This window comes from Pogoniulus pusillus, chromosome 25 (genome assembly GCF_015220805.1).
Source record: "Pogoniulus pusillus isolate bPogPus1 chromosome 25, bPogPus1.pri, whole genome shotgun sequence".
NCBI lineage: Eukaryota > Metazoa > Chordata > Aves > Piciformes > Lybiidae > Pogoniulus > Pogoniulus pusillus.
In genome coordinates, this window is record NC_087288.1 from 369,412 (window position 1) to 382,222 (window position 12,811).

Below are 12,811 nucleotides of genomic sequence, written 5' to 3' on the forward strand. Positions count from 1 at the left end.
CACTCTGCCCCAGCCTGCAGCCTTCCTGGGCTTGCTGTGCCCCAAGAGCAGGATCCAGCAGCTGGCTTTGCTAAACCTCATCCCATGGATCCAGCCTGGTCAGGTCCCTCTGCAGACCCTTCCTGCCATGCAGCAGCTCAACACTTCCACCTGGATTAGTGTCACCTGCAGACTGAGGGTGCCTGGCTGCCCTCGCCCAGCCCACTGGTACCCACTCCACAGTGCAGGCACAGCGACTATGAAAAGTGGCACTAAATGCTCACCAGAAATATTTTTCACAGCCCATTAAGGAATTCATCAGCAGGCAATCAGGACACACCAGCAGCTGAAGAGCATTTAAAAATAGAAATGCAGTTGGCTTGAACCTCACCACAAAAACAAGCTACAGCCTGGACCTGCTGGCACTGGGATAGACAGCAGCCGGTGGCTGAATTCTGGTCACTGTCCTTGCTCCAGCTGCTCATGAGGTCTGAAAGAAGCTCCTGTGGCCAGAGGTGTAAGTTCCCTGGACATCCTTCACTGATCTCTGTCCTCTTCAGGGGCTTCATCTATGACCTGGGTGGAGGCTTTGAGAGCAGCCTCAGCCACTCTGCAGGTGACACTAAACTGACAGTGTTGATCTGCTAGAGGGTAGGAAGGGGCTGCAGAGGGACCTGGACAGGCTGAGGTGATCAGGTGAGACTAACTGCACAAGGGGCAAGAAAGCCAAGTGCTGGGTCCTGCACTTGGGCCACAACTCTCCACAGCTCCGAGAGGAGGCTGCAGGGAGCTGGGAGTTGGGCTGTTCTCCCTAGTCTCGGAGGATAGAACAATGGGAAATGGCCTCAAGTTGCAACAGGGGAGGTTTGGGCTGGATGTTAGAAGAAACTCCTTCAGTGAGTTCTGCCAGCCTGGCACAGGCTGCACAGGGAGGTGCTGAATGCCCACCCCTGGAGGTGTTTCCCAGAGGCAGAGCTGTGGTGCTGAGGGCCATGGCTTAGCCCCAGCCTGGCAGAGTCAGAGAAGGGCTGGGCTGGAGGCTCTTAAGGGGCTTTTCCAGCCCAAACGATCCCGTGGCTCTATACAGAAAGGATCAGGAGCAGGAGCAATGGTGCCCTGCACAATGCCTGAGCTCTTCTGCCTGCAGAGACCTGAGAAAGATCAGTATCATGCTGGTTTCCCCATCAGTCTTGCACAGACCTGGAGCCCACCCGAAGCACTCTGCCATGGAGAGAGCCTGACCAATCCCTCGCTAGCATTGAGTGCTCACAGAGAATGCAGGTGAAGCCGCAGGCTTCCACTGAATGCCCGGCAGAGGTAGTCAGCTCTGGGGGAGGACTCTGGTGCACAGTTATTTGATTGTACAGGTTTTAATGCACTCCTCAATTCTGCAACTGCTGCGTGCTTCACCCTGTTTTGGAAGAGGTAAAACAGGCAACCAATGCCCAGAGAGGTGCTGGAGACATTCCAAAGCCACCTGCACATGCTCCTGTGTGACCTTCTCTAGGTGACCCTGCTCTGGCAGGAGGGCCAGACTCAATGATCTCCAGAGGTCACCTCAGCCCCTGGCGCTCTGTACCATGCTCTTGTGCCTGCACACCTCACTGGAGCATGGCTTCAGCCACTGGAACAAGCTCCAGGGGTGTGGGAGAGTCCCAAGAACGAAGCTTTCAAGTTGTGGCTGAGCTGGGGTTGCACTAGGTGACCTTTGAAGGCCCCTTCCAACCCCAAGCATCTGATGCCTGAATGATTCTGTGGCTGGGGATAGATAACCTTGCAGGGGCTCCCTTTCCCACCGAAGGTCAGAGCAGACCCTCTCTCAGGGTCCCTCCCAGCCAGGGCTGCTCTATGACTCTTCACCCGTCCTGGAGAGCAAAGTCGTTTTTTCCACAGGACCACTTTGTGTCAAAGAGACCTTTAAGGTCATTGAGTCCAACCTCCAACCCACCACAGCCACTAAACCATGCCCCCAAGTGTCATGGCCACACATTTGATCACTTGTAGGGAGGGGGATACCAGGCTGAAGATCAAACAAAGCTTTACTGCTGCAGGTTGTAAACCATAAAGCAGAGCCCTGAGCGATTCCAAACACCTCCAGCTTTGAGAGTGCTCTGGCTGTGGGCCTCTGGCTGGTCTCCTCAGCAGCTCAGGTGCAGGAGCCCATATTTATTGGTGCCATTGAGATAAATGCAGCTGATTTTCTTTGCTGGCTGTTAAGAACTTCCAGCAGCAATTGCATTATCTGAACTAACTGTGTAAGTGATGAGCAGAACGTGACTTGGCAGGCTGGCAGCTACAGCACTGCCTGCAGCCCGGCAGGGCTCACCACTCGTGACACATGTCCTAAATCCAAGCCCAGAGATGATTTGCCTTTGGGGCAGGACTCCAGCAGCAGCACAGAGCCTGCCAAAGCTGGCTGTGCAGGCTCCTACACCAAACAGGAACAGGGCACACAGCTGGCTGAAAGGTGAACACCAGAGACTGGTGCAGCTGCAGCAGCTATGCTCTGACACCCTTAGTGAAGCTGCTGCTCCAGGTGAACATCTAAGCTTTGCTCAATGTGGAGGCAGAGCTCCAGTGCCACATTCAGAGTTCAGCAGCATTGACCTCGCTGAGCCAGAAATTTAAATAGACTCATAAACAGTTGGGCTGGAAGGGACCTTAGAGACCATCCAGGGCCAACCCTTGCCGTGGGCAGGGACAGCTCCCACCAGCCCAGGTCGCTCAAGGCCTCATCCAGCCTGGCCTTGAACACCTCCAGGGAGGGGGCAGCCACAGCCTCCCCGGGCAGCCTGTGCCAGTGTCTGCCCACCCTCACTGTCAGGAATTTCTTCCTCATCTCCACTCTCACTTTCCCCTCTCCCAGCTCAAAGCCATTGTCCCTCATCCTGTCACTCTCAGCCCTTGTCAAAAGTCCCTCCCCAGCTCTCCTGGAGCCCCTTCAGGTGCTAGATGGCTGCTCCAAGGTCTCCCTGGAGCCTGTTCCAGGCTGACCAGCCACAACTCTCCCAGCCTGTCCTCATGAATCACAGAACTGCTGCAGCTGGAATGACCTCTGAGCTCATCGAGTCCAGCTGCTGGAGCAGAGCAGAGCACCCAGGAGGCACCCAGAAGGTGCAGTCAGTGCTGTGGGGCACTCCTCAGCCCTGCAGCCCCCCTCACGGCCTGGGCAGGACCAGCTGCAGTCAGTTGGTGTTAGAGTTTTGGGTGCAGCCCACACCCACCCATAGCTCTTGGTCTGGGTCCTTGGTGCCACACGGCCAAGGCAGGAGCACTGCATCTGCTCTGCAATCTTGCAGCAGCAGCCACCCCCTCCTGAGGGAGCTCACCGTGGTGCAGAGCTCTAAGAACTTCTTCTCCAAGGTGCTGGACCCAGACGGTGGTGTGACTTTTGTCCTCGTGGATGAAGAAGTTCAAGAGAACTGGCCCCAGGCTGAGCCCTGGGGAACACCACTGGGGACCAGCCACCAAGTGGAGTCGACTCCATTCACCACCACCCTCCGGACCTGGCCCTCAGCCAGTTCTCTACCTAGCAGCATGAGCCTGTCTGAGCTGTGAGCAGCCAGAAGGATGCTGTGGGAAACTTCAAAGCACTTCAGCTGAAGCAACAGCAGCCACCAGAGATGATGCACTCACACTTCTGAGGTTGGACCATGCTTCCCCAACGCCTCTGCCCAGATCTGAAGCAGCCTTGTGCTGCATCCCCTGGGTCGTTTACAGCAGAAGGGCAATTCTACACTGCCAGAGAGCTGGAGAGAGCTGGGCAGCAGCTCACCTGTGGGCACAGAAGGCAAATCTGTGCCCTGCATCAGCAGGACCCAGGCCTCCTAACACTGCTCTGCTTGTAAAACTGCCCAGGAGAGCTGTGAGAGTCACAGAACCCTTTGGGCTGGAACAGGCTGTTAAGGTCCAACCATTCTCTATACCAAGGCTGGGGCTAAGCCATGGCCCTCAGCACCACAGCTCTGCCCCTTTGACAGGCCTGCAGGCATGGGGACTCAGCCAGCTCCCAGGGCAGCCTGCGCCAGGCTCGGAGAGCCCTTCCAGGCAAGAAGCTTCTTCTAAACCTGCCCTGGTGCAACCTGAGGCCATTTCCCCTCCTAGCACTTGTTACTAGGGAAGAGTAGCCCAGTGGGAGGTGTCCCTGCCCGTGGCAGAGGGCTGGAACTGGATGATCTTGAAGGTCCCTTCCAACCCAAACCGTTCTGTGAATCTGAGAAAGGAGACCAACACCCACCCAGCTGCAGCCTCCCTTCAGGGAGCTGCCAGGAGGGACACCTCAGGGGATGAGCCCAAACGGACACCAAAGACTCCTTTTGCCCTTGCAGCGTCAGGAACTCTCTCTTCACGGGCTGGCAGTATTGTTAAGATAAGTTTAGCTTTGGGTTCCTGCCAGCTTACATCCTGAGACAGTGCCCCCCAGCTCCAGGCACGTGAGATCATTTAAGCACGATGAGGTAGCTCCCCAGACTGATTTCCAGAAAGGTCTCCAATAAAAGGCTGCTGGGACATGGTCGTTTTTCTTCCAGGCTAACTCCTAGAGAGGGCAAGACCATTGCCTCGGCAGTGCTGCAAGAGGCCTCCAAGCAACCCTCCTTCCCCAGCCCTGGCACTTCGGGCTACAAACAGTGGAACGAGGAGAGATGAGGCAGTCGGAGACTTCAGAGGTCAGGAGCTTCTAAGGGCATCTCCATTGCTCAGCATTCAAATGAGGCACTGAGCTCCAGAGGGCCTTTTGCCAGCCAGATCAGACAGCTCCTGCTGGAACAGCGCCAGCAGCAGACAGCCTCACAGATCAGCAAACGGCTTCAGCTCCTTTCCCTGCCTCCAGAGGAGGAAACGGAGAGCCAAATGCTGTCTGGGCTGGGGGCTTCTGGGACAGACACAGTGATGCTGGGATTAGAACCATAGGGCTGGTTGGGTTGGAAAAGCCCTCTGAGGCCATCCAGTCCAGCCAGCAACCCAACCCCACCATGGCCACTAAACCCTGTGGCCATGGCCACAGGTTTCTGGAACACCTCCAGACATGGAGACTCCACCACCTCCCTGGGCAGCCTGTGCTGATGCCTGAAAGGAGACCAAGTAAGACAGTTTACTGCAAGAATTCCCAGAAGGAACAAAAAGCACCTTCCCTGAGGAATTCCTGAGCAGTGGTGTTGAGAAGCAGCCAAACCTGCACGTCTTGGCATGGGATCAGCTCATGACCACCTTGGCCTCTCAAAACCTGAACTCCCTTTGTGATCACTGACAACACACTGCACAAGCTGGAGCTGAGTCACAGAGTGGCCGGAAGGGACCTCTGGAGATCAAGCCCAACACCCTTGCCAAAGCAGGATGACCTGGGGCAGGTTGCCCAGGACATCCAGATGAGTCCCGAGAGCCTCCAGGCTCCACAGCCTCTCTGTGGAGGCCTGCTCCAGGCCTCCAATACCCTCACACCAAACAACTTTCTCCTCATGCTGAGGTGGAAGCTCTTGGGTTCCAGTTTGGGCTTTCTTTCTGTCCTATTTTAGTACAGTTGAGGACCAGCACAGGGCTGGAGCAGCAGAATGGGGACTGAGCCCAGAGCTGTGGGAGGCAGGACTGAGGCTGCCATTCTTCATAGGAGCCTGTCAGAGAATCACAGAATGGTTCGGCTGGCAAAGCCCTTTCAGATCATCCAGTCCCACCAGCCTGTAGCTCCCCCAAGCCTGGTGCTGAGCCACAGCCCTCAGCACCACATTTTCAGAAAGCAGTGAACTTGGTTAGTCTTTTTCTTGGCTACCCAAAAGCACTTCCCAGCGCTCACGAGCAGCTGCTTCCACCTGTCCCTGTTAGCGCAACCAAACCGAATTAAAAGCTTCCAGAAGCCCTTATTAAAAGCTCTGCATTTCCAGCTTCCATCACCTCCTCAGAGCTGAGGGAACTCAACACCTTCAATTTAATCCTTCACTTCATTTCCTTCTCTGCCTCCTTTTCTGTGCTGCTGCTTTCTCCAATTCTCTTGCACTCTTCCATTATTTTTCTCTGCTTCTCCCACTTTCCCTGCCTCTTCTGCTCATTTACCCCAACTCTTGGAATCACAGAATCATTTTGGTTAGGAGAGACCTCTAAGCTCATCAAGCCCAAGACCACCATGGCCACTAAACTATGCCCCTCTCTCCATCACACCCTGTCCTTAGCAAAAGGCAGCATTAGCTCAGCTCTGTAGAAATGGGAACAAAATTTGACCATGTCCAGAGAAGGGCACAGAGCTGGGGCAGGCTCTGGAGAGCAGGGCTGGGGAGGAGCAGCTGAGGGAGCTGGGGGTGTGCAGTGTGGAGCAGAGGAGTCTGAGGGCAGAACTCATTGCTCTCTGCAGCTCCTGAGAGGAGGCTGCAGGGAGCTGGGCTTGGGCTCCTTTCCCTAGTATGAAGTGAGAGGACAAGAGAAAATGACCTGAAGTTGCACCAGGGGAGGTTTAGGCTGGACATAAGAACCACCTTGCCTGAAGGGGTTCTCCAAGCCTGGAACAGGCTGCCCAGGGAAGTGCTGAATCCTCATGCCTGGAGGGGTTTCAATGCTGCAGAGCTAGGGTGCTGAGGGGCAGGTTTTAGCCCCAGGCTGGCAGAGCTAGAGGGTGGTTGGAGTGGCTGTTCTTGAAGCTCTTCTCCAACCAAACCCATTCTGTGGCTTTATTTTACAATTATTTTCCAACAGCTGCATCAGTCCACAGAGTTCAAAGGGCTTTAGAAAGCAAAAGGGTTTGAGGTTTCCATCTTCACTGGAGCCTTTGCCAGAAGCAGCAGATGCTGGAGTGCCTGATGGACACTTCAGGAGGTGCAGAGAAATTCCAAGGCAGCAGGGAGCTGCACTGTGCCCTCTGGCTTTGGAGGGCAAAGAGCAATGTCCACTGCCAGCAGACCACTGGCAGCTTTCAAGATGGCTTTGGTTCTCTCACACGCAGTCACAGGTGTGACTCTTTATCATCTTATTTAAATGTGGAGGACCTTCAAAGCCACCTTTTAGAATCAGTAATGCTGGAAAAGCCCCCAGAGATCCCCAGGTCAGACCCGGGCAGCAGGTCCATGACCACTGCTGCACGGCCCCGTGTCCCACAGCTCCTGGTTCCCCGAGCACCTCCAGGGAACATTTAGCATTACTGAGTTCCACTTCATACTTTTCTTTCAACATCAAACTAAAACCATTGCCATTTAACAGCAACACTTGAAAACCAGAAAGAGGATCAAGCTATTCCAGGAGGGCTTTGGGGGGTGGAGGTTTTAATCTGCTGAAAGTTTTTTTTTGTTAATTATTTCCCCTCCTTTTTAGGGTAAGGAAACAGAATCCTGCTGGCAATGAGCACAGCTAATTAAAACATGACAGGGTTTCCATGGGGGCTGCACTCTCCAGCATTAATTCTGCCTGCACATTTAGAAAGACTGATTCTGGACTAAAAGTCACAAGAATCAGAGACATCTCTTCTGAGCTGCTTTTCACCTAGGAACCCTCAAAGATCAGGGTGAAACTCAGCAGCAGCCTCCATCTTACAGAGGGAAGACCTGGAAGGTGTTCATAGTACAGGGAGGAGAACCAGCAGCCACAGGTCTTTTTCTGCTGGGCTGGAAAACTGCCCTTCCCTGGACCCTCAGTGCTTCCCTCCAGCCCCTCAGGGTCCTTCTGGCAGTGAGGGCCCACAGCTGAGCCCAGCACTCCAGCTGTGGCCTCAGCAGTGCCCAGCTCAGGGGCACAATCCTGCCCTGCTGCTGCTGCACACACCAGTGCTGCTGCAGGCCAGGCTGCTGGTGCCTTTCTTGCCCAGCTGGGCACAGCCTGGCTCATCTCCAGCTGCTGGCACCCAGCACCCTCAGCTCTCTCTCTGCTGGGCACTTTCCAGCCACTCTGCTCCCAGCCTGCAGCCTTCCTGGGCTTGCTGTGCCCCAAGAGCAGAACCCAGCACTTGACCTTGTTGAACTTCATCCCATGGATCCAGCCTAGCCAGGTCCCTCTGCAGACCCTTCCTACCCTCCAGCAGATCATCACCAGTTTAGTGCCATCTGCAAAGAGAGTGAGGGTGTCTGGATCCCCTCACCCAGATCATTGATGCAGATGTTAAAGAGAACTGGTCCCACACTGGGCCCTAGGGAACACCACTGGTGACCAGCCACCACCTGGAGGCAACTCCATTGCCCACCACTCTCTGGGTCCAACCTTCAGCCATGCCTGGCACATGACTGCTGTGGAGAACATGAAGTCCCCTGAGCTCACCAGAAGCCTGCCGTGCCATTACCCCTTTGCTACCGAACAGCCACCAAACAGCAGCTCTGCAAATCCAGTTTGTAACCCACCCACACTGCCCAGACACAGGCTGTAACCATCTGTGTGCTTCCCAAGTCAGTCCTCCACTCTCCCACGGACAGCAAAGCAAACAAGGATTAATGCAAACTGTTGTGGCAACACAGATTTCCTCTCTGCTGATGGAAACACCACGGCACAGAGACCCAAGCAGCAGGCAAGTGACCACTGGCAGGTGGATATTAATGGAGGAACCTTCCACATCCATCTTGTTTCCATCCACAGCCTCGCTGAGACAGAGTCTGCTGAGCCGTCTGCAGCAGCACTGTCACAAGGAGCTCTCAGCACAAAGACCTGGCACAAGCCACCCAGCACCAGAGGCGTGACTAGAGCAGGCACAGGTTTGGCCAAGAGCCTCCCACACCTTGGGCTGAAGGTGTGGCTGTCACCATCAGCACTGCCGCGACAATGGTCCTGTGCTTGGGTTCCAACAGCCCCAGGAAGGCTCAACCACATCCCCCAGCTTGGTGCCACCTGCACACTTGCTGAGGGTACCCCAGCCTCTTCATCAGTGATGGAGGCACTGAACAGCACTGGTCTCAGTGCAGACCCCTGTGGGACATCATTGGTTCCCCATCTCCATCTGGACATTGAGCTGTTGACCACTACCCTCTGGTTGCAATCATCCCCCCAGTTCCTCGTCACTGGACAGTCCACCTGGCACCCAAACAGATCTGCCAGCTCCATACATTTCCTTTCCCGTTACACCCAGCAACAACCAGCTGATTAATTCTTGCTACCTCCAGCAGCTCCACTCCTACCTCCATGAAAGTGCTTTCACAGGCAGCATGTCAGCTCCAAGCTGCAGCTCTAGAAAGCCTGCCAGATGGTGTTTTGGAGGCCAGTGCCAGCTAGCTGGTGTGAACCTGGCATCAGCATTCCCTGCAAGCAACCCTCTTTCATCTTCCAGTGCCCCCAGAGATCCAGCCCAGGCCAACCCCCCTCCAAGACCCAATGCAATCCATCTGTACTAAGAAGACATGAGGAAGGTGCTCATTTGTTGCACCTCACAGCTGCCTAAGGTGCCACTGCAGCACCCAGCTGACACCTACAAACACCTGCTCTGGTCTCCCTGCTTTCTAACTTCACTTCTGTTTTCCTCATGCATTTTCCTTCTTCCCCGTGCATGCTCTCAGCAGATGCTTCCCCCTCTGGGATAAAAATCAAACTGCAAGGATGCAACCCCCACAAAATGCAGAGAAACAAAAGTATCCTCCAGCAGCAGGGCAGCCATGCCAGCAGCACGCTGCCTCCAGCAGTGCTCATTCTGGACTCCCAGGCTGCCAAACGGCAGCACTGCAGCACAGCCTGGGCTCAAGACCTCCATCCACAATCAACCAAGCACACACTGATGAAGAGGTCACCAAGACAGACGGACACTGCTGCTCTTGTGGGCCTTCATTCGTGATGATTTTCCTGCAGGCCTAGCACCACCTGGGACATTATCCACCACCTCTGTGTTCATCTGGATTCAGGACTCCAGATTTAGACCCAACCACAGACTGAATTGTTTGGATTCATAGAGTGCATTGTGCTTGAAGGAACCCTCCAAGCTCATCCTGTCCCATCCCCTGCAGCCAGCAGGGGCACCTCCAGCTGCAGCAGGCTGCATAGGGACACGTAAGATCTGATCTTGAATGTCTGCAGGGACAGAACCTCAACCAATCTCCCTGCCTGGGCAACCTGTGCCACTCTTTGCCCACCCTCCCTGTGCAGAGCTTCCTCCTGGTGCCCAACCTAACCCTGCCCTGCTCCACTTCCAAACCACTGCCCTCAGCCTGTCCCCACAGCCCCTTCTGAGCAGTCCCTCCCCAGCCTGCCTGCAGCTCCCCTGCACACACTGAACTGCAGCTCTGAGCCTTCTCCTCTCCAGGTTGAGCAGCCCCAGCTCTGCAGCCTGTCCCCACAGCAGAGGTTCTCCAGCCCTCTAACATCTCTGTAGCCTCCTCTGGAGCCTGTCTTCAGCAAGTTTGTCTCTCTTGTGTTGGGAGCCCCACAGCTGGATACAGTGCTCACCACCTCTCAACATGAGTTTATCTGGGCTTGTGACTCTGAAACTGCCACCCTCAAGGGCCAAACCATACTTTTATTTCTTTGCCTTGGTCTCAGTTCAGGGCTGGGTGGGTTGCCTTCAGTCATGGAATGGGTTGGAAGGGACCTTCAAGACTATCCAGTTCCAACCCGCTGCCATGGGCATGGACACCTCTCACTAGTCCAGGTTTCTCAAGGCCTCACCCAGCCTGGCCTTGAACACCTCCAGGGAGGGCACATCCACAGCCTCCCTGGGCATTGTCCTTGTCTTGGTGGGCTGCCTGAATCCTGTGTTGTTCCTCACTGCCCTGTTGTTAGTTCCAGGGTGAACAGGGATCTTTGGAGTCCAGAGGACAGCAGCAGCAGTGTGCTAAGGGAACCTGACAGACTACCCTTCTGCAGAAGTTGGCATGCTACACAAGGCCTGCACCCAGCAACTACACGGAGCAACTGTCAAGAGAGAGCCTAAATGATGAACTCTCTCAAGCAGCCCCAGCTGAGCCGTTCGACCCTCACCAGGAGACCAGAGCCAACTGCAATGCACAGCAAGGTGCCACCAGCAGCGTTTTCTGCACCAGCACACAAAACCCAAAGAAAAGCCATCCTGCTCTAGATCGATCGCACAGCCACGGAATCGATGACCCACATCCCACCCGTGCCTGCATGGCACGGGCAGCCCGGGCAGTGCCACACCGATGGGTAACAGCCCTGCCAGATAAACCTGGCGGCTTCAGCGCGGGGAAGGAGGCTGGAACGAGTCTCCTGCAGAACCAGCACCTTCCTTTGTCTGCGCAAGCGGGGACCGGGGCAGCCCAGCGGGCAGCGACAGAGCCGATACGGCCCCGGGGCGGGGGCTCGCGGTTGGGGGCCTCAGCCTGGAACCGGGCGGGGGGCCGAGGGAGGCTGTGGTGCGCACAAACCCCGCGTACAGCCGCTGCGAGCCCCCGAGGGTTACACGGCTCCTCCTGCGCATCCCCACGCTTGGGCAGGACTCCTCCGGCCGTTCCCCAGCCTTCGCCCGGATACTGCCCCCCCATAACCTCGGCAGTGTCCCACCCCGGGAGGGCTGGGGGAGCGGTGGCTTGGCTGGGCCGCACAAGGCGGGGAGGGCGCAGCCTTACCGTCGGAAAGGAGACGCATGGCGTGAACAAAGGAGGGGTCCAGGCTGTCCTTCTCCGCCAGCAGCTCGGGCAGGTACTTCTCCTGCTCCATCGCCCCGCGGCCCGGCTCCGATCGGTGCTCCGGGGCGGGCGGCGCTCGGTACCCGGCTCCTCTTGGTGATTACGGTTTGCGCGGCGCTTGGTGCCCGAGTCCTCTGGGTGCTCCGGGGATGGGGAGGGCTCCGTGACAGGGTCCTCTGAGTGCTCTGGGGATGGACAGCGATCGGTGCCCGGCTCCTGCCCGGCCGCTCCCCCGGCCCCGCTGGGTGCCCGCCAGACGGGGGCTGCCCTGAGCGGGCCCGGGTCCCGGGGGGGACTCGGCTGCGCTCCCCCCACGCCCGGCACTGAGCGGCCCGGCCCCGCCGCTGCCTTAAGGGAGGAGGCGGGGCCAGAGAGCCCCGCCCCTGATAGCCCATTGGTAGAGATAATGAGAGGGCGTGCTAGAGGCTCGCAGCGCCATTGGCTGGGGGCGGCAGTGGGAGGGGTCTGTCCGTGCGTGTCACTGGGGGGGGTGTCCGTGTGTGTGCATGTATGTCGCCGTGTGTGCATGTGCGTGTCCGTGCGTGTGTGTGTGTGCACACGTGTGTCGGGGTGTGTGTGCAGGCATGCCGCTATGTGTGCGCATGTGTGTGTGCATGTGTGTGTGTGCATGTATGTCGGTATGTGTGTGCATGTGTGTGTGTGTGTGTGCATGTGTGTGCGCATGTGTATGTCCATGCGTGTGTCCATGCGCGTGTGTGTATGTATGTTGGGGTGTTGGTGCATGTGTGTCAGTGTGTGTGTGCATGTATGTCGGTATGTGTGCACACGTGTGTGTGTGCATGTGTGTGTGCATGTGTGTGCGCATGTGTGTGTCCATGCGTGTGTCCATGCGTGTCTGAGCATGTGTGTCTGTGCATGTATGCTGGCACATGTGCCTGTGTGTGTATGTATGTTGATACGTGTGTGTGTGTGTGTGCATGTATGTTGACACATGTGCCTGTGTGCATGTATGTTGATATGTGTGTGTGTTAGTGCATCTTTGTGTGCTGGGGCATGTGCTTGTGATTATCAGTGTGTCTGCACATGTGTGTGTCTGTGCATGTGTGCATGTGTCTGCGTTTGTGTGCCTGTGCCATGTGTCTGTGTGTATCTGTGCACCAGTGTGTACCTGTGCAGCCCTGGGGGTCTGTGTCTCCATGTGTGCGGGGCAGAAAAAGTGCCACACATGTGCAAACCCACCTGTGCTATTGCATATACAGGTGTGTGCCCATGCCTTTGTACATGGGAGTGGCTCTGTGTTGCACATGTAAGTGTGGGTGCAGGAGTAGAGAGTGTGGGTGGGACTC

At 56.2% G+C, this 12,811-nt stretch overlaps 1 protein-coding gene across 14 annotated transcripts in view; it reads right to left on the reverse strand.

The window, feature by feature from the left end:
* Nucleotides 1-11,998, reverse strand: part of KHDRBS2 (KH RNA binding domain containing, signal transduction associated 2) — a 55,504-nt gene extending 43,506 nt beyond the window's left edge. For 5 of the 14 annotated variants that reach the window (XR_010306947.1, XR_010306946.1, XR_010306951.1 and 2 more), the window contains exon 1: nt 11,445-11,997. Coding sequence is in view for 4 of the 14 variants with exons in the window: in XM_064164116.1 (XP_064020186.1) it covers nt 11,445-11,535 (91 nt within the window). In the remaining 10 variants the exon portion in view is untranslated. Of the gene's footprint in view, nt 1-11,444 lie in introns of all 14 variants that reach the window. The other 9 variants (XR_010306953.1, XR_010306954.1, XR_010306952.1 and 6 more) reach the window with 3 other exon arrangements.
* Between the last annotated feature and the right edge of the window lie 813 nt (nt 11,999-12,811).